Source organism: Taeniopygia guttata, chromosome 1 (genome assembly GCF_048771995.1).
Source record: "Taeniopygia guttata chromosome 1, bTaeGut7.mat, whole genome shotgun sequence".
NCBI classification, from domain to species: Eukaryota; Metazoa; Chordata; class Aves; order Passeriformes; family Estrildidae; genus Taeniopygia; species Taeniopygia guttata.
In genome coordinates, this window is record NC_133024.1 from 47,612,956 (window position 1) to 47,636,618 (window position 23,663).

General features: G+C 42.1%; 1 protein-coding gene across 1 annotated transcript; it reads left to right on the plus strand.

The window, feature by feature from the left end:
- Positions 1 to 18,390: 18,390 nt before the first annotated feature.
- Positions 18,391 to 22,853, plus strand: KCTD12 (potassium channel tetramerization domain containing 12). The gene has a single exon (XM_004175070.6). The coding sequence runs from the start codon at positions 18,394 to 18,396 to the stop codon at positions 19,390 to 19,392; it is 999 nt and encodes a 332-aa protein (XP_004175118.2). The 5' UTR covers positions 18,391 to 18,393; the 3' UTR covers positions 19,393 to 22,853.
- The last annotated feature ends 810 nt before the right edge of the window (positions 22,854 to 23,663 follow it).

Here is a 23,663-nt window from a genome sequence, read left to right on the forward strand (position 1 = left end):
CTTCCCTTCCCTTCCCTTCCCTTCCCTTCCCTTCCCTTCCCTTCCCTTCCCTTCCCTTCCCTTCCCTTCCCTTCCCTTCCCTTCCCTTCCCTTCCCTTCCCTTCCCTTCCCTTCCCTTCCCTTCCCTTCCCTTCCCTTCCCTTCCCTTCCCTTCCCTTCCCTTCCCTTCCCTTCCCTTCCCTTCCCTTCCCTTCCCTTCCCTTCCCTTCCCTTCCCTTCCCTTCCCTTCCCTTCCCTTCCCTTCCCTTCCCTCTCTTGAGAAATTCCTGTAAGGCTATTAAAAGATGTGCTTCAAAAGCTGTCAGAGCTCTCACAAGAGGGTGGGCAGCACAGGAAGGTGAGTGGGATTCCTTCCTCCATGTCACTACACCACAAAGAAGCCTGGAGTGGAGAGAACTTGCCCAAAGGTCCCACATCATCTCTGAGCCTGCAGGGCAATGCATCCAGAGTCTGTCCATAGGCTTCTGTCGCTCCTGGACTCTGAGAAACACACAAGAGCCTTCACAGGAAGGACAGGAAAGCCTGGCAATCCTTAGCTTCAGATCAGGCATTTCAGAATGTTTCTGAACAATCTGGCTCATCTCAGGCTGGATCTGATTACAAATGATAGAGCAACACACAGGTTACCAGAGCCTGGGGTGGGATTCAAGTCAGTGATGGAGCCATCATTGGTGCACCCTTCTTTACAGCGTAGGTTTCATCCACAGCACACTCTAGCACAAACTCCAACTTCACAGTTTTTAACAACTGGTGAGATTTATAAGGCTGCATATATTTGGGATTTTTACTGTTTTAACTTTGCTGTTGCTGTATCCTCAGGCTTCCCATTTTTCCAGTGATAACAATGAGAAACTATTAGAGTAAAAACTTAAATTCTCAGTTGTCTACATGGCTTCAGGTGGAGATGGCTTCAAAAGAAAAAAAAAAGCTTCAGAATTCTAGATCATGTATTGAGAGAAATATATAAATGTAAATCAGGAGTCAATCTATACTGGGAAATATACATTATTTATAAAAATCTAAATTTATAAATATCTAAAAGAATACAGCAAATCTTAACATCTTATTCCTTTAGAGTGCCACGAAATTATACTTGCATGAAATCATTAACCCCAAAAGAGTTCTGATTACAGGAAAGACTGAGAATCTGTCATATGCCTAATCTCAATGTAGGTCAGTGTACACACAGAGCAAAATGGAAGGAAACTTGAAGAAAATTATCTACCCCATCTTGAGAAACTCTTGCTTGAGGTTCTTCTGGAATTTAGATGATGTCTTAAGCCAAAACTGAGCATGACAAGATGCCCACATGAGCAGTGACCACATAGGGAAAGGTCCAGACTGGAATGACCACACTGAATTAAAGGGATCCAAATTTCTTAAACTGAAAAAGCTTGGAACAGGGTGACACACTTGTGTTTATCCATCCATCTCATAAGAACAATTATTACACAGGAAGGAAAAGTCATGGTAACAGCACACACAGATTAGGCAAGGAAAATTGGGCAGAAGAGCATATGAGGAACAACCGATCTCTTTTATACTTCTGATTGCTGGCTCACTCATAACTGAATCAAACATTTTAAATATTATTTGGGTAGAGAAATACATTAAATACACCATTTATGAAAAATATTCAGAAAAATTGAAATAATTTAGAGAAGCCTAAGAACAATAACAGTCTTATAAATCATGGTCTGTGAAAGAGGTGTGAGGAGGTTTATTTATCCTGGAAAAGGGAAGCTATTCCATTTCACATCACAGCTAAACCAGTCCAACCACTGGTACTTGTCTGATGCCCTCCCTAGGGATCAATCCAGTAAATTAAATCACCAGGAAACAAATTCTGTTATTTATTTGAATACTTCTCCACTTTGTCCTCTGAACTAGTTCATCACAATCACATGAGGGCTGGCTGAATGGGGAAAAATGTAGGGTGGTTCATTTTGCAGCATCTGACCTTCAGATTGGCATAGCTTTAATGTGGAAGTGTGCCTCTGTACATGATGCAAAAATACAATCTGCATATTTTAGAAGTATAGAGTGTTGAGCAACTTTGCTTTATCTGCTAAGAAAGAAAAAAAAAAAGGAATCTGTTAAATATTTATCAGATTCTTGACTGATGTGAAAACCCTTTATAACAGGAAGGGTATTAAAATATTGTACATAAGAATATTGTGGAATTTCCTTTACTGGAATCATTACCAATATATTACCCCAATCTGACAGGATTAGTTTAAGGTTTCTTATCCTGTCTTCATGCAAATGTGGATTTTGAGAATGATCTCTTCAGATTCATTCTATCCCTCCTTTTTTTCTGACTTCACAATTTGCCAAGTTCACCCATCCTGCCTGAGTTAGCTCTAACTGAACTCAATAGTACTTGGAAAAACGGCTTTAACAAGAACAGTGCCAGATTCTAATATTGCTGTTTGACTTATATTTTCTTGAAGACCAGAGAAGTATCTGTGAATATGCTGTTCATGGACACATTACCAGACACACTGCACATGACCTGCTTTGCGTTCTGAAAACTTCTGGGCTGGCATAGCTGGTCTCTAAATACACCACGAAAATAAGCCCATAAGAACAAGTCATACATCAGAGGTGATTTCCAGGTTAAAGGTTTGTACTGCAAATGGGGTTGCAGCACTTCCAAGTAGCTGCTAAAGCACAATGGAAATCCAATTGCAAACAGGAGAAGCAGGCTCACCAGCAGAGAAATGTGTGTGCTGAGATATACAATTTCATTAATATATCAGAAGAAAAGTATAGCAAACAGTAAAGCTTTGTTGAAATATAACTGATGTTCACATTTAAAATACAGTAGTGCAGAAATGGGAAATTTGAGATAAAATGAGAAAGAGGTGCTGATTAGGGACTTTTTTTTCCCCTTTGGAAATCTTTTCCAGAAATGACAGGCTGCAGGATCAATACACACAGATTTGGAAAATACTGAAATGCACTTAACCTTCTGTCTCCCCAGAGTCAGTAAATGTCATTAATGACGTTCTCTAACAAAGTGTTTTGTGGACAAAATAAACGCTGCAGCTTTCTTATACAAAATTCTCTACTCACTTTAATGCAAGTAAGTTCTGGGAGAAGTCTTGTAGGTAGGACAAAAAAGAAAAAGTTAAGGCATTTCTTAAGAAAATATAACAATCACTTTAATTAAGGAAACATTATTCAAAGAATTAGACAAAACTAGCTCGAATGCAGCAAGTCTGTGGATTCCTCTAGAGTTTCTGGGGGAGGGATCAAGCTAAGGAGTATGCTTTACCAAGTATCTTTTCAAGTCTTTGGAAGTCCTGCAAAATGGAGAGGATCAATACTAATGTAGGGAGAGCACATAAACCCTTCAAAGACCTCTGAGCACAGAAGTTGCTGTGCAACCACACCCACCCTGTGAAGCTGGGCAGCCTCACATGGGAACCACCACTGTGGGACATCAAGCTGCCATCCACGGTTTGAGGAGCAAGCAGCTTTCTTCTTTGGCAAGCTGTGCAGCCTTTGAAGCTGGGATCTGCTTGTTCTAAAGGGACTGATTAAAGAAGGAGAGGAAGCTTCAAAAGACCTCGCTGCCGCTGTGAGCTAACTAGTCAGAGGGCTGCACTGACAACCTCTTGTGACATGTACCATAGTTTATTTTTTAACTTGTTCCTCATTCTGCCCTTTAACATTAGCATCTTCTTTCCATTTGTATGTAAGAGCATTGAAGCTTGCAGAAACATCATAAAATGAACAGTTCCTCTACTTTAGATGGGACTCTCCCATATTTTTCCCTGCTGGGCTTCGTGTATTTTCTGTTCAGAAGTTTTGTTGTGATCCTGATTCAGCAGTATGATACATGGCTGTGAGTATGAAAATAATAATTCAGTGGGGAGGGCAGTAATAACTGACACACAGAACAGGAAAGGACAAAATATGGTTAACAGTTGGACTCAATAATGATCTTAGTAACTATTCTGTGATTCCCTGAAAATGCTAGCAAAATTCTGAAGATGGGTCTGTAAATCTTCCAGACTTCTGTATATGTGTGTTCATTTACTTTAATTTCACTCATGTAATGCTGATCTGTGTCAATACTGTCAGTTTACCCCTGACTGCAGCCCAGATGCAATTGCATTGCCAGATGCAGCCCATTTCAGTCCAAAGCAGGACAATTGACAAATTATTTCACTTTCTCCATCCTAGCAGTGAACATTGGGTCAGCATATTCTGTTTATTTCCTTCTCCCACTTCTGTCTGCCCTTGACTTTCTCAGCTGATTCACCAAATTATCAAAGCCCTTTCTGAAAAAAACATTTCACATGACACCCGTACTGACAGGAATAAATTTTTGATATTATCTCAGAAGGGAACTTTCAAATGTCTCCACTTTGTCTTCATAGAGGCCAAGGGTTTTCTTTATTTTGCTGACACTGCATCAAATAACTCAGATGTGCCATTTGAGGAATTCAGATTAAAAACAAAACTAGATCCATATTTATGCAATAAAGAAGCTGACAGAAATGCTTTGGTGATTATGCAGACATCTAGTTTAACATGTCTTGAAAGTGTTGACCTCAGTGATTCTCATCTCATCCTTTCAAAGAAAAATTTACTTCACTTATTTTCTCAGTTTATAGTTATGCTTTTTATCTTACTTCCTGTGACCTCATTCATACTTTATGTGAGTCCTCTTGGGATAACAGAGATCACAGAACACATTTCTTGTTTTCATTTATTCTACTCTTATCTTGGTTGTTAAAAAAAAGGTGGGGAAGAAAAAGGAGAATTAAAAAAAAGAAGGATAATGCCACTTGATCACACTCATCATGAAGGCCTGGTATTGTGCAAATCATGCATTTGCAACAAGTCATTCCTTTCCCCATCACTCTCCAACACGCTAAGGCAGTGGCTGTCACTCTGTCCCTGCTCTTCCTCCAGTCCTGCCCCCACTCTCTGCAGGTAGCAGATGTTCCATTTGGTATGTCTGTGCTGATAAACAGCAGAGCGTGAGGTGGTGAGCACTGGTTTTGGACCCCTGGTTATCTGCATTGCCTAAACTTTAACTCTGTGGTTTAGGTCACGGACCACTTCAGTTCTCTGTCTGCAAAACAACCTGCTCTGAGCCATCCTGCTCCTGCTGGCATGAGCCAGCTGGTCTCACATGAGCCATGGCCCGCAAGGAGAGTTTGCAGACACAGAGAGACAAAGGCATGGCCAGACATCCCATCTACTGCCTTCCTGACCAGCCCTTAGGTGTGTGGCGAAGCCTCATTGCAGGAGTGTTTGCTCCTGTCACTGACACTCCTACTGCATCTGCTGCTGAGAAACTCTAGGGATGAGTGGCAACTGTGCCTGCCAGAAGATGCTGCCAACAAAAATCAGTAAAGATATACAGTTCACTTTTAGGCAAATGAATCTTGGGTTAAAATTAAAAGCACAGAAAAGTCACTTGTACTCCTATATACCTTTACTCCTTGCTACATAAACTGGAGCAAACTCTATATGCATGATTTGGAGGAATTTCACATGATGAAAGAAGGCTACAATCTGGAGCATAAATTCATACCATCCTGGTGAGGCCAGCTGGCCCTGCCCATAGGCAGAAGTCCCTTTGTTTGCAGGAACCTGAACTATTAAACGCTCTTCATGAAATGGTTTCTTCCAGCTGTGCTCTGCAGTGCCTTAAAAATGGAGAGCAGAGACAGCACTGCCATCTGCTGCTCCTAGGGACGTGGCTGTCATGCTCACCAAGGGCATCAAAGCTTTCCTTTAGAATACCAGAATATTCTGAGTTGGAAGACACTCACAAAGATCATTGAGTCCAATTCTTAAAGCTTGGATGCTAAAAGTTGGTATGTACTGTAAAAATACATTTACTGTAAAAGTAAATGTTAAAAAAATTTAAAAATTTTTTGTTGAAAATTGTTTACCATAAAATTAAATACCAACTTTGATCTTTGCAAGGCATCAGGTAATAACATAAGCTACCATTACGATCTGTCACAGTTCTAAAAAGAAAGCAAGCTGCCCTGCCACCCTGTCTTAGTTTAATGACATACATTGATGCTGTTGTTTTTGGCTAGTTCAGTGTAGAGAGTTGGGTTAGGAATTTACTGAAACTGCAGGCAATTAACCTCTCACCAGACTAAGGCTTTATATTAACAATGCTGTCCTTAAGGAAAGGCATGATGGGAACAGACAAGAGGGATAGTGGTAAGAAAAATATGCAAGAAAAATATGGTAAAATCCTATTGAAATGCATGACCTAAAAGTGTTAGTGCATGTATTTACTCCTCTTCTGCATCACCTATCCTATACAGCTGAAATTATTAGCCCAAGTCTTACCCACCTTGTCTTTGATAAACACTATCAGAACTGCACTTAAAGCAACACTATTTTAAGGTCACATTAGAAACTATCACAACATTTGTTCTGCTAAAATGGTATTTTACTGGTAAAAGATAGTAGCTACTACAATTGCTATGAAGTTTTGTGGAAATGGGGCACTGATGTTTGTGGCTGGCAAGAGCTGTGGTTCCTGCAAATAAATTCAGTCACAACAGACCCGATAGTGACGGATATCTAAGGTTTACTAAAAAAGTTGGTGCTAATGAAGCTATACTGGGATTTTAACAGCCAGGCCTGTGTCCCTGAAGCTTTTGACACTTTAATAAAGAATTGGATTAGAATCTGTGATCTAACTATTTGAGTTGCCAGAAACTGACAAGGGGTGATGATTTTTTCTTACAACAATGGCTATGTAAATTTTAAAGTAACTGTACTATTTCAGAAATTAAATGTCAGATCTTCCCTCAGAAAGCATTTAGATGAAATACAGAAGTGCATATGGAAAGACATGCATGCTGTGCAGCCAGTCACTCATCCGGGCAAAAGCTGCAGGGAACTGCAGCCACCAAATTGAGAGAGGCCAACATTTCAACTTCTATGTTTACATTTGCATGTTGATTTCACTGGGAGAGAGTTGCTTCCTGGCTTTTGGAACACCATTTTTTTTTGCGCTGGATTCTAAAGAAAACTGCTTTTCATATTAAAAGCAGTGCTTGGAACACGGTGTGGCGTTAACACCTGCTCACGCTTTGTCTTGCAGTTCTTTGAATCAGGATCATCCTTGCTCATCGAGTCAAGCTGTCAGCTGCTTCACTGCCGAGGTGTGTGAACACCACTCTGTAAACCCATTCTTCTTCCCTATTACAGTCCCTGCTCATGAATCATTCACATCCCTCGACCTGAACCCTGCTTTGCTGCTGCCTTCAGTAATTTTTATTTATGCCTGGAAATTCTTTGGGATGTCAAAAAGGAGCCGACCGAAACAAATGCATTCCAATGTATTTCTTTCCTCCTGCAGTGCAAATTCAGGCAGGTTAGCTTCCAGCACTGGCAGCTTGAACAAGAGTGGAGCAAAGGAATATTTCCCCAGCCAGATATGATTCTCAAATGTAAGAAAAGGACCAATACAGCATTACCTACTGGGCAGCCAGGTGCTTGGAATTTCCCAACTGTGGTGTATTTAACTGCGTCCTCATTTGGATGCATCAGGCTAGTAGGTTTGTGAGTGAAAGCACTATGAACATACTCAGTGTCCCTTCTAAGGAAAACTACTATGAATCTTAACACAAATATTGAACCTGTTATTCCCAGACTAGTTAGAATGCACAACACACAAAATACTACTACTACTTCCAATAATCAAGAAATCATTGAATGTAACTAGGGGTTATATATATATGTGTATATATATATATATATATATGTATGTATAGCAGCTATGAAGTTCAACCTAAGTAAAGATGAAAAGTAGAAGTTAAGAAAAAAATATATGGGGCAAATTTGTACATATTTTCTTAGTCACACTGTATTATCAGACAAAACATGTTCAGGCTTCATGTGCATTTAACAGTATATTGTTTCTCACTCTGATACAGCAACTTGAAAAACTATAAGCGTAACTACAGTCTTCCTAGCTCAGGTGATAGATGTTTGTGCTTCAGGGGTAGGGATTAATGCATTAAATTACTTATGCTTTCCTGGGCAGCAATTTGCCAGAAGAAGTGTGGATGGATTTGTGATTTGCATAACAAGGTTTGAAATAGTCACAGCTGAGGAAAATAGAACAGAGTATTTCAGTTGGATGGGATCTACAATGATTACCTGGTCCAAGACAGGCAAACAGCTCCAGTTAATCTAAGTGTAAGTTGTGTGGCTAAGACCACTAGTAAGCTTTGTGTCCTCAACCAAGGATCTTTAGAATGTCATAAACTTTCTTATACAATCTTGTATTTTGTGCTCTGAGTAAGCTGAATGCTATACAGAAGAGGAATTGCTTAAATTCTACAAGAACACTCAAAAAAAGATGTAGATATACTGAATGGAACAAACCAGGTGTTAGCTTAATTTGGTGTGGTCTGTAAGGTTTAAATGACCAATAAGCTTACTGACAATACCTAGCTGAGATTAGTAAACAAAATTTTATTCTTCACAGAGGAAGCGCAACATTAGCAAAACTGTTTTTGCTCAATGTATGCGGGAAAATAAAAGGTTTATGTGGAAGAATAAATTACATGAAGCAAGGAGAAACTACCTGGGTAGATGTTACAGTCAGTTTTTCAGCATATCAGTCACTATAGGATGTATAGATGAGATTACCTTCATGTTTCCCAAACTGTATATCAAATACACACTGCTGGAATGTACCCAGTTCATTTCTGAAGAGCTCCTGTGGGTAGTATGATTACTTATACTGAATATAGTTAAACATATTTTTCCTCCCTATAGCTACCACAGGACCCTCTCCATTCCATTCATCTGCTCCTCCAGTCCATCCTGCTCTTGAGCCCTGTTCTGGATGCATGACATGTAGCTAACTTGGCACTGTTGAGAATGTGACCTCCTGTACCTGCAAAGATGCCAACTCCTAGGGTCATGGGTAAGCATATTCTTTGCCTTCACAAACATTTTCTTTCTACTACAAAGCAAAAAAACTCCAAACAGGTGTGTTGAATATATTCACTGGGGATGATGGAAAAAAGAAACAGCACAGTAAAAGGATGAAGGTAGAGGTTTCTTGGAAAAAGTAATCAGAACCTCCCCTATGAGTATGTGCCTACCTGTGTTCAGCTGGTAGTGACCCAAACATCATATTTGTCCACTAGAAATCAAAGAGAGCCACATCAGCCTTGACCTGGGGACAGAGGCTGAGAGGTTAAGAAGAGACATCACTTAGGTAGTTTACTGATGAGTATTTTCAAGTCACTCCACTATCAAACAGGTTTGAATAACCACATTTATTGTGAGTATTATATATATCAGTATTGTACATAGTATTAAATACATGGTTATTGTACTCCCCATAAACACTGAAAAGATGCGCCTGAGGGCTTATAAAATACAGAAATAATAACTCCATACTTCTTTTGCTTTTCCTTAGCTATATATTGTCGTCCTTTCTCCTCTTCCCTCTTAACAATCCTTATACTTGGCAGTTTAATTTTTTTTCCTCTTTCAGACTGTCAGTCACAACCAGTATCTTGACTTAAAAAGATCTTTTCTTATTTCAGAAGCTTTTTACTGTCACTATGACTGGAGGCTTTATGCTTATCTCCTGCTTCTCAGATAAGCTTCCCCTTCACTAAGATCCATCCTATAATCTCAACCTATTTATATGTGATTTAACCTTCTTGAGATGAATAGATTTTTTTCTGCTTGTTTTATTTGAAGGGATTTTATTTAAGGGACCCAGTTCTGATACAATCTAGACTCTTGGCATTCAGTGAAAAAATACAAACATTAATGAAGAAAGATTTCCATTTTCTGAGAAAGGCATTTTGGCAAGAACTATACATACACAACACTCATGAAAAATTAAAAGGTGAAAAAAAATAAACAATTTGCTTTGCATGGCGTAACACTTTCCAGGCTAGCAAAACTTTGGGGCAACTGTTGTCATGTTGCTGACACAGGAAAGATAATTCCTCTGCTTAGTTCATAAGCAATTAATAAATAATTTTTTTTCAACAGCTTGCAGTACACAAAAAGAAGAGAGCCTCTTAAAAATCTAATTCCTATATTCTCAAGGGCTTGAAGACTCTGTGGGCTGCTGGAATTAACTGGCTGTGATTTTCTGTACATCCAGATGTTTGCTTCATTAAAACTTCATGAAATCTAAACACACTCTTAATTCCATGTATCTCTTACATGTCTCTCAAACATTTATTCTGCTGATATATTTATTTTTAGTGATAATGTATTATTTGCATTTACAAACATGGATCATACATAGATGATACCTTACAGGAAATCCCTACAAAGCAGAGTAGTAATCTCTCTATTCAAGTGTAAACACTTGGAACAGGAAAGCACATTCAGAATTTTCTAGACACATGAATTGAATTTTATGTGGGCCTCTCCAAGAGGCTAAGAGCAAAATACATGCAGTGAACTTTTCTAAGAAGGAAGACAAGCTTGTCAAACTCACCTTAAAGCAAATAGAAGCAACCCTTAGTCTTTCTTTACAGGTAAGAAACAGATGCTTTTCTTTACTTTGGGCAATAACATCTCATTAGCACAGCACATCAGCAAGCTGGGAAACATCAGCTATGCCTGATTAAGTTGATTCCAAGTTCCTTCAACCTTGGCTCAGTCCAAAGAAAAAATCAGGTTGGTTTATGCAGTGGACAGGTAGGAGAAGTTCTGGAAACAGTGCTAAGGATAAGGGCTGAAGGAAATGTTCTGGCAAAATCAATTTTGGCTCTAACAGAAGGCCGTCTGCTATCCCACCCTCTAGGCAGAGATTTTTGGCAGTTTAGGAGTGAATAATTTCCCCTATTAAGTAACTGAAATGTATTCTCTGTGACACATTATTTTACACAGCAGGTCAGGAAGGGTATCAGTGAATAGGAGGTCCAGCATCCCTTTCTGGCATGGGTTGAACAGCTGAGATACACTGCCTGCAGGAGCTAAGAGTATGTAATTACAGCCTTAGCTCACAGATGTCCTCACTGGCATGAACTCTAGTTATAGCCATTGATGACATGTATTTTGGCAAGGTCTTGACAGAATGGATATTTTCCAGGATGTCTGGAGCAGCTAAGAGCTTGTGGAGCTGCACTCACCATGTAGGAGGCTCTTAGGCCAACGAGGAGAAACAAGTTTGAGTATGCTAACATAGAAGGTTCTCTCTTTATGTGTATAGACATAGTTTTTAATCTTCAGTTCCGTGAAAGTGAATAGCAATTCTCTAATGAGATTTCATTAATTTTATTTCAGCCTTTATTGAGAGATGATGGAATCTGGCGGAGAGACACTTAACTGTGAAGCACAGTGGAAAGCTGGAACCACCTCTACTCAGAGCATCCTTCAGGACTGATACCCTGGGGGGACAGGAGCAAGCAGGGGACCCTAAAACACTGCATAAGCCTTGTGGACATTCCTTGACAGTTTAATACCATTCATTAATTTACATGGGGTGTGAAAACCAGCAGGGTTTGACAGCAATAAGGTCAATTCTGCCAGCAGGGATACAAACTTGGGTCTCAGCAGAGCAAAAAAACTAAACTAAACATGTTTTTCTCAGGTAGTCAAGCAAGGTACCTAAGGTGGTAAAAAAATAATTTACCAACTTATCTATAGTAGAGTGCCTGCTGTGAGCTTTCACTACCCTTCATACCTTTGCAGATGCTATAAGCACCCCTGCTAAGGTTTTGATATTTCTTCTATTAGATATAACAGGAATTTTAAATTGTTTTCAACAGAAAAAGAAGCCAAGGGAACAAAGCAGCACATTCAATTTCTGAGTCTGTTGAAATGAAAGACTGCATTTCATTTGCTTATTTTAATCTAACTTAAAGAGTTAATGTTAGTTAAACACAGCTTGCATTCGTATATAATGGAAGAAAGCAAAAGCAAATGCATTAATTACTGTTCACTGACCACAGTTATGATTTTGAAACATGCTCAATTAGTGAACAGTATACATCAAATCACAGCAAAAGTGAATACAAGAATTTGAAGCACACGATCACCAATGTCATTATTATTATCTATTCAACTTTTGAAGGATCACTCTTTTAAAAATAATAATTTTGTCAATACATTTTAAATTCCTTTTATTAAAAACACATTTTTGCAAGAAAAGGGTGTAAGACCTCTAAGTTAAAAAAAAAAATTGATTAAAAGGCATTTTCCCTTGGGTAGAATTCCTACCCAGGAATGATACCATCCTTGTGGTTAACTTCTCAGAAAAAGAGACTTAGGAACAGCCCTTAACTTGCTCCTCTGCAAATCAATGCTCTTTAGATTGTATCCAAAAGCACAAAAAAAAAAATCTACCCCTTTAAAACCTATTTGAAGCCTGTCCGACCCTACAGGAAGGTAGGCTGGTAAGAAGGGGGAGTAGAGGCTGCTTTTAATTAGCTAGATAATGAGTTGTATTTTCCCTATTAGGAGAGCTCTTTTGCTGAATCCTCACACTGTTAAGTTCTAAGAGACAGCTTGAGGCTCTTGACTCATGATGATGGTAATGTAGAAGATGGATGTAGTTTCCACTCGTGTTTTGCAGAGGCCTGGTTGTCTTTCTGTTGTTGTTGTGGTAGAAGCCAGGTCAGAATGCTATTTATTCACAGATAGGAGAATTGCTGAGAGAAGATTTGAAGACATGACTGAAATGTTTCACAGAGATACGGAAGATTACTTCCAGAGAGCCCAAGCTCACAAAAAGAACTCTGATTTAAAGCTGCTCCATAGGGGTTGTGAGTAATTTAGCATAGGAGCAAAGCCTCACATGTTGTGCATATAAAATACCACACCACTGCATGTTATAAAATGACACAGCTGTTCTCTGCTCCTTTGGTATCGGGCAGGGCTGTAACTTCCTTATAATTAACAAAAACCAGAAGATCAATTATCACATTTTCCTAGATATCATCTGAAAAGAAGCAGCTGGGAGTATTTCCCCATTTGACATAAGGTGCACAGCCTCCTTTCTTGTGTTCTCCAAATTCAGTGATGCTCAAGATGTGTGTAGAAGGTGTCTCCTTCAGTGCTCTTGCTTACTGAGGCAGAAACTACTCGCAGGTCCCCACAACATTGAGAGGGTACATTTTGTCTTCTAATTTTCGCAAAGGTGCTTGAAGGAAATTACCACAGCTCTGACCTTCGCTAATTGCTCACTTGATTATGTTTCTCAGTCACACTCTGTAGCTCTGTATTGGCCAAGGACACAGAATACACTGCTAATGTCTGTCCTCCTTCTCTCCCTCCCTCCTCTCCAGACTCTGCAGAGCATTGCTCTCACAAAATTATCCAAGGAAATGTCTGTAGCACCCTGGCAGGAGGAAAGTGCATGAGCCCTTGATGACTTCCTGAGGTCCCTCACAGACTGTTATTCTGGTTATTCTGGTTCTTCAATATCTTTCGTGCTTGAATGTGCAGATTTCCACAGCAGCTGGATTTCCTAGAACATGCAGTTCCAGCTAAATGTACCCAGCTGTATATGCAAACAGAGACAAAACAATTTCTATGAACAGATATTCTCAGATGTAACTTCACAGGTAACATTCATTACAATTCACATGAATTATTGAAATCTATGAATGTATGCATTTATGTTCAACTAGATACAGTCTGTGGAACTGAGTTTGCAGAGAGAGAGCACTGTCTTTAGAAGGAGTTGAATTCGTCTTCTGTCATTAGGTGGAATAATGCATAATTCAAGTTTTTGGAAATACTACTTGGTATCACCTGAGCATAATGCTGAGGCTGATAAGTTCACTCTGAACAATGGTTCAGAAATGGGAAAGGTTTCAGCCTAATAGTTATCCATTTACTGTCAAAGTCAAACCTATGGAACTGCACACATTTTAGAGAGCATATGAAGCAAAGGATTTCTGACTCTTAGGCAATATACTCTGCTGTGGGACTATTAGACTACTTTTTTTGCATTGTCTAAACAAGAGTGTGAAGCTTAAATGACTGTATTTGAACCTCCAGTTTAGTTCAGTTCTCTAACTCTTTTTGTTAGAGATCACTGTTAGTTCAGATCACTAACTCTTTTTGACAATTTTATGCAGAAGGCTAAATATTTAACTGAACTCAGTATTAAAATTCAAGCAATGCAGTCATATGCAATTAGGTTTTTTCTAAGCAATATTGTACCACTTCACATAGCGAAGACTGCTAGAAAAAATAATGAACCAACACTTTTAGTTTGGAACAGGAATAAAATATGTTCTTGCTCTACTAAGTTTCTCACGAAGAAGCTGAATACATAATAGTTTACATCTACCGAAAAAGTATCGTTTACTCTTTATGTACCTCGGGTCATGCAGCCAATACTTTGGAGCCCCTTGTATTTCTTAATTGCAATGTGGATTTACTGCCACTAGATGCTATCCTTCCTCCATTTGTGAAGAGAACTGTCCTCCCTGAATAAACCTGGATCATCCATGGATGTACCGCCCAAAATACAAAACAGGGGCCCATTGCGATGGAAGCATCTTTGTAAACATGGAAACAGCAAAAGCCTCCTCCGCACCCCCCACCAAACAAACAAACAAAAAGCCACAAAACCGCCCCAAATCAACTAAATCAATCCCCCCAGACCAATGCAAACTTCTCAAAATATTAAAAGAAGAAAAACGGTTGTATCCTGACAGGTTAAGACAGCATCCCTGCACCTAGTTCTGGCCAGCAGCTAATGGCAAACATTGAAATGTGACTGTCTTAACTGTAAGAGCTACTGCCCAGAAATGTCCCAATACTGTGCAGTCAGAGATATTCAACTACACATTTATTGTCATAAAGCCTTGCCTGTTTATTAGAACATATTTAATATTTACCACCCTTTATGGGTGCTGTATGCCTTACAGAAGGCATTCAGTGGCAGCCTTTAATGTTACATGTACCAGTATTTCACTGTCTCCCACACAAAATGAGAATAAACCACTACGACTGTGTTACGCAACCCAGTGACTGACACATAAGTAGAAAATTGTTGATATATTTACCCATTGTAATACCCACAGATGAGGTCCAATCCTCCTCACTGAGACAAATGTTGCCAAATGAAAAGAGATGGGAAAAGGAGAAGAAATTAGATGAACATATTGTGAAAAGAGGAAAAATCTGTTGACGAAAGAAGTCACAATAACCAAAGCCTTGCAGACAGGCAAGGCATAAAGCAGCAGTGAGATGCCCACAGAATATAATTTCTCTGAAGAGACATAGCTTCAAAACAGTCATTTCGGTGCTGGGCATATTTTTAAGCCCGGAAAATGACATCTATCTCAGAGACAAACACTGCAAGCTGGGTCTTTGCCCAGGACTGTTGGACAGGCTGTATGAACAGTGTCTTGAGAAGGCTCCTTGCTCCCTTTTTGAAGGGGCCCTGGAGTCAGCTTCACATTGACAGAGAGAACACTACAGTGGGATGGACTGGTTTGTGCCCTTAAAAAGAGACCTGAGACATTGGGCCAAATAACTTATTGTGTCAGCTGTGTTCCTCCACACCCCTTTAATGTGTGTAGCTTTGGACATCATCGGGTGCTGCACAGGAGCACGGTGGGTCCTTGTCACCCGACTTCCCATGAGACAGTAGGCAGGCAGAGGTAAAGCTCTGAGGAGCCAGTGGCTGAAGGAGCAGCATAACTTACTCTATCTCTAAGCTTGTGAAAATATGCCCAGGAAGAATCCATTAAGCTCAGGTTTTATGAAGTCTGGTCTCAAATCTAACAAAGCTCAATACAAACAGAAAGTTCATGTCTAATGAATATGTTAGAGGTTTGTTTTTTTTTTCCCTTGATCTGCATTAATATTCACCTAATGCCAGAAAAATGAAATAATTTTAATAAAAGATGAACTAAAGATCCCATTTTTTAACATGGGAGCATTTGTTAAAACTCACCTGCTGGTAGGTACAGAATCTTTCACTGCAAATTCTGCTATGAATAAGCGCCTGCTCAGGCATTATATGATCTCATCCTCTGGGTGCACAGTCTAATCACAGTGCTCTCGATAGGAGCCCACACTAGGGAAGTGGAGTTTAAAATACGAATCTGTGGGAGGCTCTTGAGGTGGCTTCTTGCTAAGTATGGCCGGGAGCAGGGTGATGTGGGGGGAGATGCCACGTTAAGAGACTAACTCCATAAAACTGTCACCAGCAAACCACCACGTGAAAATTTCATGTGCTTTTACTCTGGTGAATTGACCCTGAAATAGTATACAGCAAAAACCCAAATATTCTGTGTGTCACATTACTTCTCCTTTTTTTTTTCCTCTATCAACAAACTCAGCTGTTTAAATGGGTAGCAAAACAACTTAATTCAAGATTATTTCATTTTCCCTCATATTTCAGAACTGTTTTAACCTCTCTTCTACTTCTCTCTCAAAAAAAAAACCCAAATAAAAAACAAACAACCAAAACAAAAACCAAACCAAACAAACAAAACAAAACAAAAAAAAAAAAAAAGAAAGAAATAAAGAAGAGAGAAACAAGCTCTTGTAACAAAATGTCAGCAAAGCATCAGATTAACCTACTTTGCCATTCCACTCCCACAAATGAAAATAGTTGGTGGTCAAAGTCCTGGTAACTGGATTTCCACTATGGAAAAAGTAGTAGTCCACATCTTTGTTACCATATTCTTAGTCTTGTTCAGATGAAACTCCTGTAAATTCCAAGTGACCACTCTCCCCAGACCACCCCATCTCCTTCCTTAGACCACAGTATCTCCCTGTCAGTTCTCCCGAGACACATTCTTTTTTACCACCCATTCCCTTTTCAAAACTTCTCTTTCTCAACTCCCCCTCTTCTTCCTCTTCTTCTCTTGGGCAAACTTAACTTGCTTCTCGAGAACTAACTTGCCTTTCCTTCCTTTCTCACTTCTCAATTTTTGAAGGACTTCTACTCCCTGCCTCTGCCTCTTTTGATTTCAACTTCACAGACAACTGCAGTGGGGCACTCGCAGTAGGGTAGTCCAGAGAGGGCTTCGTTCACCCCTACGAAAGGAGAGCACTGACCACTGTCTTCATACTCCTCAGACCTTCCTGTCCTCCGAGCTGTCCTCTCGAGGGAGAAAGCACACGTGAACTCCCACTGGAGAGAACTGAATGCATCAAGGCAGCAGCTCTTTACTGTTGCTTGCAAAGAGACACGGAAGGGTAGATTAAATTCAAGCAAGAGCCTGAAACAAATGCTTTCTACCAATGCATGTTAAATAGGTGCTTATGTTTCACGCAGATCCTCATGTACCTAATTAATCCTAATTAAATCTGAGCTGTAAGGGCACCTAAATACACAAATATGCACGCAGACACGAGGAGCCTGGCTCTCGCGGTGAAGTGCCGCTTGGCAGGCAGCTGAAGGGGACCCCATCCGCGCCGAGGTGTCCCTCGCCACCAGGGTCTTCTCCCGGCCAGCGGCACATCCCTTGCACGGCGCTCCCGGCGCCTCCCGACGGTGCGATCCGTCGCGTCTCCCTCCGGGAAGGAGGATCTGCGGGGGTTTTACGGAGTCCTGCAGGGCGTTTAAAACCTGCGTAGGGATGGGGGTGTCTCGCAAACCCGGAACGGGCCGGGAGCCGCGTGAGGAGAGAGCCGGCAGCACCACAGGCTCGTGTTTTCTCTTGCGAGAGGGACAGGAGGGAGGGGACACGGTTATCTCTCCGGGGCTCTCATTTACAGAGAGTTGGGACAAGCCTTAGGAAGATTAGCAGGGGTACAGCACAGCGCCTGCGGCAGAGCGGCAGCGTCCCGCCGCTCGTGCACTTCGGGGCAAACACAGGGCTTTTTCTGCCTGCGGAAAACGGGACGTCTCGGAGAATCCGAGGAGCGAGCTGGAGCCGAAGCCTCGCTCAGGGGGGTTGGGGGAGGCAGGACCCCCAAGTTTTTATCCCCGCTGGACACACACCGCGGTGCTCGCCCACGGCGAGGTCAGCCCGGCGGGCGCGCACCGGGCCGGGAGAGGCTCCCCACCGCAACCGAGGAAGGAGGACCGGACGGGGGGGGAACGGGGGACGGACGACGACGGGGGACCCTGCGTCAGTGCAGGGCCGTCCCCTTCTCCTCCCCGTGCGCTCGGCTCTGCCTCCCGCCAGCCTCCCACGCCTCCCGCGAGGTGCGGCCGCGCTACATAAACACGGCTCTGCCGCCGGTGCCGGGGCTCTCCGTTCGCAGCCCGACGGAGGAGTTTGTCCGGCAGCGGGCAGAGGAGCGGCCGCGAGGAGCGCAGCGGCAGCGCGGCTCCGGCTCCGGCGCCGGACGGGGCGGGAGGCTCGGGCGGGCAGCAGCGGAGGGCTGCGCGCTCCCCCGAGGGCGGCGGCCCTGCCGTAGCCCAGGCGGCCGGAGGAAGAGGAGGAGGAGGAAGGGCGTGGGCTCCGGCGGGCTCGCTCCGGTATGGCCCTGGCGGACAGCGCCCGCGGGCTGCCCAACGGCGGCGGCGTGTCGCCCGCGGCGGGGAGCGGGGCGCCGGGCAGCGGGGCGGCCGCAGCGGCGACGGGCGGCTGGTCTTCCTTCCCGGAGATCGTGGAGCTGAACGTGGGCGGGCAGGTGTACGTGACGCGGCGCTGCACCGTGGTCTCGGTCCGCGACTCGCTGCTCTGGCGCATGTTCTCGCAGCAGCAGCCCAGCGAGCTGCCCCGGGACAGCAAGGGTCGCTTCTTCCTCGACCGCGACGGCTTCCTGTTCCGCTACATCCTGGACTACCTGCGGGACCTGCAGCTGGTGCTGCCCGAGCACTTCCCCGAGCGCAGCCGCCTCCAGCGGGAGGCTGAGTACTTCCAGCTGCCCGACCTGGCTCGGCGCCTGGCGCAGACTCGGGCGGCCGCCGCCCGCCCCGCCGTCCTGCACCGCGACGGCTCCATCTGCGCCGAGGAGCCGCCGCCGCCGCTCCTCGGCTACCTGGAGGCCGAGCCGCTGGAAGGAGGCGGCGGGGCCGTGGCGTCCGCCCCGTCGCCCACCGCCAGCCGCAGCCCCTCGGGCGGACCGCTGCTCACGCCCTCGCAGTCGCTGGACGGGGCGGGCGGGCGGCGCTCGGGCTACATCACCATCGGCTACCGGGGCTCCTACACCATCGGGCGGGAGGCGCAGGCTGATGCCAAATTCCGGCGGGTGGCCCGCATCACTGTCTGCGGCAAGACGGCGCTGGCCAAAGAGGTCTTCGGGGAGACCTTGAACGAGAGCCGCGACCCCGACCGCCCTCCCGAGCGCTACACTGCCCGCTACTACCTCAAGTTCAACTTCCTCGAGCAAGCCTTCGACCGACTCTCCGAGGCCGGCTTCCGCATGGCCGCCTGCTCCTCCACTGGCACCTGCGCCTTCGGTCCCGAGCAGGGCGGTCCCGCCGATGACAAGATCTGGACCAGCTACACCGAGTATGTTTTCTGCCGGGACTGAGCATCAGCAGCCTGTGGCGTGGGGACAAGACAACCGGCCCTGCACACCCTCGCACCTACGGTCTCCTCGCATCCCGAAGGAAGGAGGATGTGAAGCGGGGCTGTGTCTCCCTGTGCTTTTCTCACCCCGGTGTCTGCCTCCACGCACAAGGCGGGCCAGCCCCGGCGCAGCCCCCACCCCTCTGCAGCACCTCCTGACGGCCCCGGGGCAGGAGGTCACTGTGTTGTGCCTCGGCTATCGTGTCCCTGCTTGGCCACCACGTCCCTGATCAGCCACCATATCCTGGCTCCCACCTTCACCCTCCCTCCTGCATCCCCCAGTAGCTGTGTTGGTAGCAAGGAAGGAGAGAAATGCTGGGAGTAGACAAATGCCAGTCCCACAAAAGCATGCATGTGCCCCCAGTTTTTATCCCTCTTCCCACACAGAGCTGAGGTATAGCTCTGGCAGGGTGGGGCATTTAAAAAACCATCCAGTTAGGGGCTGAGAAATTTTAAAGTTGCTTTGAGCAACTTTTGTTAAAGATGGCATGACAAATGCCTGTCTTTTCCCATCCCAATACCCTTATGAGGGAGTTTGCCTTGGTGGGCAGACCCCAAATGGTCCATTTTTAGCTTCTCTTTTTCCCACCCATCAAAGTGATGCCTGTCTGTGAAGGACTGTCACATAGAAAGGAAGCCTGACTGTGAGGGGTTTGCACTGGCTCATACTTTATCTGTTGAGATGAGTAACTTTGCAGGAGGTGTGCATGTGGCCCTTCACAACTGGTTGCTCCTTTCTTCCCTCTTTGCTCCCCATGTCTCTGAAATCATCTCTGTTAAGCTGGACCAGGGCCTGCACAGAGAACATGTAAGGCTGATGTCAAAGGACAGATTTGACAACCATTTGAACTATGAAGTGTCCTCAGAGACATATGTTTATTCCTTTGAGAGGTAAAACAAAAACACTTTGAAAAATTAAAGTGCTTGTGATTTGTAACTTCCATGGGTGGTCTGAAGTCCTTATAATCCTCTTGAAGTTACTGTCTATAATATGGACAGAAATCTCAATGCATATTTCCTTAAACACACTCAAAACGATGGGAATGAGGTGAAGCCAGGCTTGCCTGAGTAAAGGTAGGGCTGGGTCCTGGGAAGCTGAAATAATGTACATTGAATTAGTGCATATGTACATTATTCCTGTCATCAAGAGCACCCTTGTTACTTTTTGTCATGTTAGTCCCGTAAAACTCTGAAGCCAACAGATGACAAAAATCCCTTTTTAAAGAGCCATTTCCTTAGTTTTCATACCAGTATTATCTGGGCATTGACACTGCTAAGAGTTGTGTACCTCTTCTCAGACAAACTTAGTACTTCTTAGAAAGGATTGAGCCCTGTCCTCAGAAAAACAAGGATGATGCCAACTTTCTTCAGGGGAAATTACTTCTTCTGAGCTGTATTTTGTTACTGCTGAATAACAGTCTTTCCCAGAGGAGGCAGTCAGAGTCTGCATTGGAACAGATGATCTGAACCGCAGGTTTTATGGAGATTCAGCAGCTCTTTCTAACAAATTCTTGATGTCTGGAATATAAAAGCACTTCCCTTTAGAAACCTAAACTTGCTTTAAGAATGTGTGTAGCCTGTTCAGACCATCACAGAAAAATATCCTAAATTTATCTGAAGTGTTGAAGAATTTAGCAGTACATATTAAAGGCTTGAAGTTATGTTTTTAAAACTCTTGAACAATAATTCTACTTCTAGCTAGTTCTAATTCTAACTCAAAATTTAGAAATACTGCTAGCACCTGTATTCTAACCAAAGAATTTCACAGTAGGGCTTTTTAAAAAAACCCTAATTCCTTTGGAAACAGCTATAGCTACATTTCTGTAGAGTTTCAGTGCTCAGTCTCTGTTCACTTGGTCTTTCATTAAGTTCTTTCATTAAGTGCACAACTACATAAAACTGAAAATAATTTGCGTCACCATGACTTCTTTTTTCTAATATTAGCGAGGTTGTCTATCAACGTGATTGAATTGAAGATGTGCATATGAAAGCACTGGATGCTGTCTATTTGTAGGTAGTTGTATTATGGAGTATTTTTAAAAGGATAGAAATGTAAACCTGCCAAATCAGATGAGCAATAAGATACAGTGAGAGGCCAATACACCTGAGGATGGAATGAAGTCTGTTTGTCCTATGCCTTACTCTGAGATGACTTCTTTGTGCTTAACTTTTACCACAAGGGAAAAGACATTGATCACAGCTACTAGGTCTTTACAGCGCCCTTCTCAAGAGTAATGACTGTCTTTTTCTAGTTTCCGTTAAGTAACTCTGAAGTATGTTTTTTAAGATTTTGTATAAAATCAGTTTTCAGTAAGGTGTTCAAATTTGCTCTAGATAGCTTTCTTTTTTTAAGAATCTGGTAGCTTACTAAATCCATCATAGGAGCTATGAATAGGGGCAGTTTTAAATTGACCTTGTGGTTTAGTGTACAGATATATACAGTGTATTAACATTTTACACAAATCATTTAGTTTTTTTAATAATTTTCATGTTACAGGATTTCATAATGTATCTACCTGAGCATTTTCACATTATGTTATGTATATAATATGGTAATGTTTTACTGCTTTCTTATACTTGTTTCAATGGAAAAACTGAATATTAATATCATCAGCTTGTAGAACTGAAATTGATGACATATTTGCTTGAATGTGAATCTTCTAGGAGGCTGAATGCATCTCTAAAACAAAGATTGCCTGTCTTTTGATTAATAGTTGCCTATCCCTTTCCTGGCAGATGACCCAGTAATTCTCACTTTTTATGTAAAAATGGATGTAATATAAACAGGATTTTTTTTTTTTAGTCTTTATGCTAAAAAATTTTAAGTGTTATTAGTGTAAAGAAATGGGCCTTTAATTTACTGATAACTCATTATCAGTATTGTCAGCAGGCTTAAAATGATGGTGCCGTAAATGCTTTGCCACAGAAGATGATACTTTTCTGAACCATTACGTAGTAATGGCAGTAAACTTTTTAAAAGGAAAAATGCTTAAGGCAAAGTCAATGAATTTTACTTGTCTGTTCTATTGAGAGCTTGAAGAATGGATAAACACAATGACTGCTGACTTGTTGACATGAAAACATACAAAAATACAAAGGCACAATACTGGAGTCCTGTCCACATTTTGTAGCTGTTGCTTTCACAATTCATGTACTTATGGATGAATGCAGTAGCATTTACAAGTGCTATTAAAAATCCACAAGGGCAGTCTTTCTTTTGATTAGAAGTTAGGCATAGGTCTTTTCAGTGATGCATATCATGAAGGGTGATTTTGCATATGTTTGATAGGATGTTTATATTTTTATACATGTAGATAATGAGCCACTTATTCATTCTTATTTTCACATGTATAGCATTGAAAATAAAGATCCTCCTAGGATAAAGTTGCATACCAAATTAAATTTTTGTTCTTTAAATATTAACTCAGTTGCGTGGTTTATGCTGTCCTTTTTATTCTCTGTGCAGTTGTTGTTAGCTTTATTCTCCCACTGTATCACATTCATAACTTCAAGAAAGACTCCAAACTAATGTATAAAGCAGAACCACAAAATTATGTATACAAAGACCTTTAGTAACACTGTGGCAAGATAAATAGAAATGTTTAGTACTCAGACTGCTTAATTTCCTTTTAAGCATCACAGAGACTTTTTGTAGTACTGGTCAGTCAATCCTCAGGAAGAAATAATGATTGAACAGCTTAATTTGAATAATACTGAATAATTGTTGAAGTCAAATGTTGATGTTTTTATGAAGCCAGAGAATAATAAGATGGGATACAGTGCTCATTTAATGAAAGAAACATCAATACCTAAGGTAATACATGGTCTGAGAGAATTGCATCTAGACATTTTAGTTATCCACCCTGTGGTATCTAGCAAACTCTTCTAAACTTGTGGTCAGCTTCATAGAAAATGTGGTGACTTGAAGTATAATCTACGTGTGAAGTGCTGTTATATTTAATAGTTTTTTTCTTGGGTATCATAATTATACTACAAAGGAACCAGCTGAAGGAAGTTTAATCAACTGTTTAATTTGACAGTTTGATACTATTCGATATCAAGCTTGATAGTTTTGTTATCATGAAATAATATAAGAAAGGAGGTTATTCTATGAGCAACAAAACTTTGAGTCTGAAGGCTTAGATCTCATTTTCTTTGTACTACTCCTGCTCATCCCTGCCAATTTTATTCAATTTCTACTTGAAAAAGGAGGCACATTCCTTGATAGAGCTA

Bases quoted from the DNA above. Each gene is read 5' to 3' on its own strand.
- KCTD12 (XM_004175070.6), top strand. From the start codon at position 18,394: ATGGCCCTGGCGGACAGCGCCCGCGGGCTGCCCAACGGCGGCGGCGTG.